At 44.3% G+C, this 3,332-nt stretch overlaps 1 protein-coding gene across 1 annotated transcript; it reads right to left on the bottom strand.

Annotated features, from left to right (window-relative positions):
- Positions 1-236: 236 nt before the first annotated feature.
- On the bottom strand, positions 237-2,191 carry nfkbil1 (nuclear factor of kappa light polypeptide gene enhancer in B-cells inhibitor-like 1). The gene is made up of 4 exons (XM_047014893.1): positions 1,812-2,191; positions 1,552-1,664; positions 1,247-1,367; positions 237-1,161 (listed from the first exon to the last, which is right to left on the bottom strand). The coding sequence occupies exons 1-4, from the start codon at positions 2,083-2,085 to the stop codon at positions 575-577; spliced, it is 1,095 nt and encodes a 364-aa protein (XP_046870849.1). The 5' UTR covers positions 2,086-2,191; the 3' UTR covers positions 237-574.
- Between the last annotated feature and the right edge of the window lie 1,141 nt (positions 2,192-3,332).

The raw sequence follows: 3,332 nt of genomic DNA, 5'->3' as shown, positions 1-3,332 counted from the left end.
TTAATCTATCAATACGGACAACACGTTGAGATGGTTGGGATTTCGTTGAAAAACCTACAACTGGTCACACCATATGTGACCCTTTAAAACGTGCAATTTCCCTCTTGTTAGACTTTTACTTTTGTTAAAGTATTACAGATATTTCACAGTTCCTTGGTCAAGGAGGGCTTCTAATTAACTGGGTAGAAACTTTTCAGATTATATATATAAAAAAAATATAGACATTTCAGAAGAAAATGGCAGATACATGTACTGATATAAATATGTATTTATATTTATAGCATTACATAGGTCCAACTTTTATTCCCAGGTATATAAATACATTTACAAACACATAAAATATGAATTTAGCAGCTGGAGAAGCTCTGATTCATTTCCTAGGCCAAAGAGGACACACCTTCCACACAAATAGCAGAGCATGTTTTGCATACACAAGTATTTCAGTTTGCATAGTACTTTCTATGGATACTATTCATTATTGTTCTGTACTGTAAGGAGCCATGTACAACTCTGTGGCTAAACACGCCTGTGAAACGACAGGACATGTCTATGACCTACACCCGTTCCTGACGAATCACCTCAGGGTCTGGGCCAGCCTGTTGAGTTCCTGGGAGAGAGCCGTAACTGTATCCAGGATCCTCTGCTTGTCTTTCTCCTGCAGACGGGCTCCACAGCGCTGGTCGAATCGGTCCGGGTGCCAGACGGCCTGCTGTCTCCGCAGAACCTTCCGGAACACCGGCACATCCTCCCTGTCCGCCCCGTGCAGCATCACCTCCACCATCTCCTCCACGGTGCCCTTGGGGGCGGGCCAGGGGATGTCCCCGTAGCTCAGCTTGGTGGTGGCGGATGACGTGCCGCTCTGGAAGGTGGCTGCACATTTCTCTTCGTAGCGCTGCTTCTTCCCCTGGCGAGTCTCCTCCTCCTTCCGCGCCGCCCTCGCCAGGTACTCGGCGTGCTCTCTCTGCAGCTTCTCGTGCAGCTCCTTGCGGCTTCGCTCCTCCTCCTCCGTCTCGGCCTTACTCTTCCTCTTCTTCCCCCCCGAGCCGGAGGCTGCCAGTCTTTGGGTCTGGGCATGCTGCTTCGCAAAGTACTCGGTTCTGATTCGGTCGGCCCAGAAGCCAAAGTCTTCCTCATCTGCATCGTCTTGTAAAAATTCATCGTCTGAAAGAAAAACACAGGAATATCACAGACTGATTTGTTCTGCCGTCTTAAAAAGATATGAACTGCCATAATAAAGTAATCTTACCATCGTATTGTCCAAAGGTTTCAAAGAATTCATCCTGGCATTCCCCAAAAAGCTTTTCTTGCCATTCCTTCTCAGGATTGCTTTTGTGCAAAGAACTTGTACTTGTGGAAGGCTTTTGGTTCTTCAGCAGAATAAGTTACAGTCAGTATTCATGTACAGTAGACTGATACTACAAGATTACAACCAAAACAAGGTTCTTATCAAATAATGAACAACTCATTGTCAACTCGGTGACTCTTGGAGCCAACAGGACACACCTTGGAGTTACTGTGGGCCTACATTTTATGGGTCTTAGTGGATCATACCTTCTCAGTCCTCATCCATTGCAGCAGGTCCTGAGGTGTAATTCCCGCATTATTTGATATGATCATGATATCCGGATTTATTCTTAGAAGCGGTACAACCAGGTCATTGTATTCTGCGTAAGAAGACATACAAGAGATTATTGGTCACATAAGTAGCTATAGATAGCGTTGACGTTTGGATCTAGGTAGCTAGTTAGCTAGCTAACCAGCTGATTGCGGAATATTATCTTTCCTTTCAATGGTATTCGATCTAGTATTACCTCTCGTGCCGTGCTTGAGAGCCCTGTTTGCCGCAATGTGTAGAGGTGTGTCGCCTTTACGATCTTTCTGAAAAACGTCAGCTCCATGTTTCAATAGTAGTCGGAGAATAGCATCGTCCCCGTTTGAGCAGGCTATGTGCAACGGGGTTCTCTCTTTTTTTCCCTGAATAAAGTTGAGGTTGAGGTCTTTATGTTTACGCAGGTAGGATTTTAGCTTCAGTAGACTACCCCCTTCCACGTATTTCCAAACTCGTTTTTGTTTACGACACACCATGGCTACACAGATCAACACAATCAATCAATCTGAGCCCGATCATTAGCTGCCACTGGAAAACAACAACACGGACAGACAACAGAGCTACACCATGGTCAATTTCCGGCCTGTCCAACACCAAAATGTGTCCCTGTGACAAACGGTTGTGGAAAAAATGGTTCTTGTCAAGTTGTGATATCCAACCACTAAGGGTCAGTATTTCTCTGCAACCTTCAGGCACGAGGAAAGAGATATAGCACATTGTTTCCACAGTACCTACTTGCCCTTTCACTGGTAACATCTGAGTCATATATATTCACACTTTGGTGGGTTAAACTCTTCAATCCACTATGCTGAAATTCAGCAGTATTTAGAGTACCAACAGCATAGTGCAGTAAAGCACAAATGCAGATGATTAAGTAGAGTAATGGAGGTAGAAAGCCACACTTAGCCCAAGTATGGCATGTAACTGTATACCAACTGTTTCCCAATGTAACTGTATACCTATTCTAATATATATTTACTCTTTGCCCAATTAAATCACCCATGAGTGACCTCTCAGTATTCAGCTGTTGTCCTCTGTGTTGATGCTTTGCCATGGAGGCCCTTTCAGCATTGCACCTGCCAGGAAGAGGGGAAGGAATGCATGAGGGGAGCATCTGTGTGTGTGCGCGTGCGTGCGTATGTGTTTGTTTGTGAGGGTGTGCACTTGTTTGTCAATGTCATCAAGTTGCTGTTTCAGGAACTAAAAGGACCTTTATTGCAGAAATGTGGTTGCATTGGTGTTACAGAGTGAAAGAATGATAGAAAAGAAAGAGAAATAGAGAATACATAAGTACTACTTCCCTGCTAAATGCTCACTTATTGAGTGTCCAGGATATCCGATTGGTTCCTCTGATTACAAATGTGACCAGAATTGTAATCATATATAATTCTATTATTTTACTTCTAATCAATCACAATTCTCGTCAACATTTTAAAGTGATCTAGCAACACAAATCTATGTCCCCAAATGGCAACTTCTTATTTGTTCAGTTTAACTGCCTACCTGTGCTGTCACAGTTCAGTGCTTAAATGAGTACAGCTGAACGGCTAGTTTGAGCTTCTGACAGGGGCTTCATTAAGGCCTGTGTAGTCTGGGGGAGGGAGACGGGCTCTATCCCCTCAATGGAGGGGATAGAGGAGAGCATGAAGGGACGCTTTGTGCCCCCGGGAGAGAGTGATCCTTTCTGGGGCTCAGTTCCTCAGTTCCTAAAAAAAACGAAGAT

This window comes from Hypomesus transpacificus, unplaced genomic scaffold (assembly GCF_021917145.1).
Source record: "Hypomesus transpacificus isolate Combined female unplaced genomic scaffold, fHypTra1 scaffold_27, whole genome shotgun sequence".
NCBI lineage: Eukaryota > Metazoa > Chordata > Actinopteri > Osmeriformes > Osmeridae > Hypomesus > Hypomesus transpacificus.
Note: the sequence above shows the minus strand (reverse complement) of the source record. Positions and strands in the feature narration are given on the sequence as shown.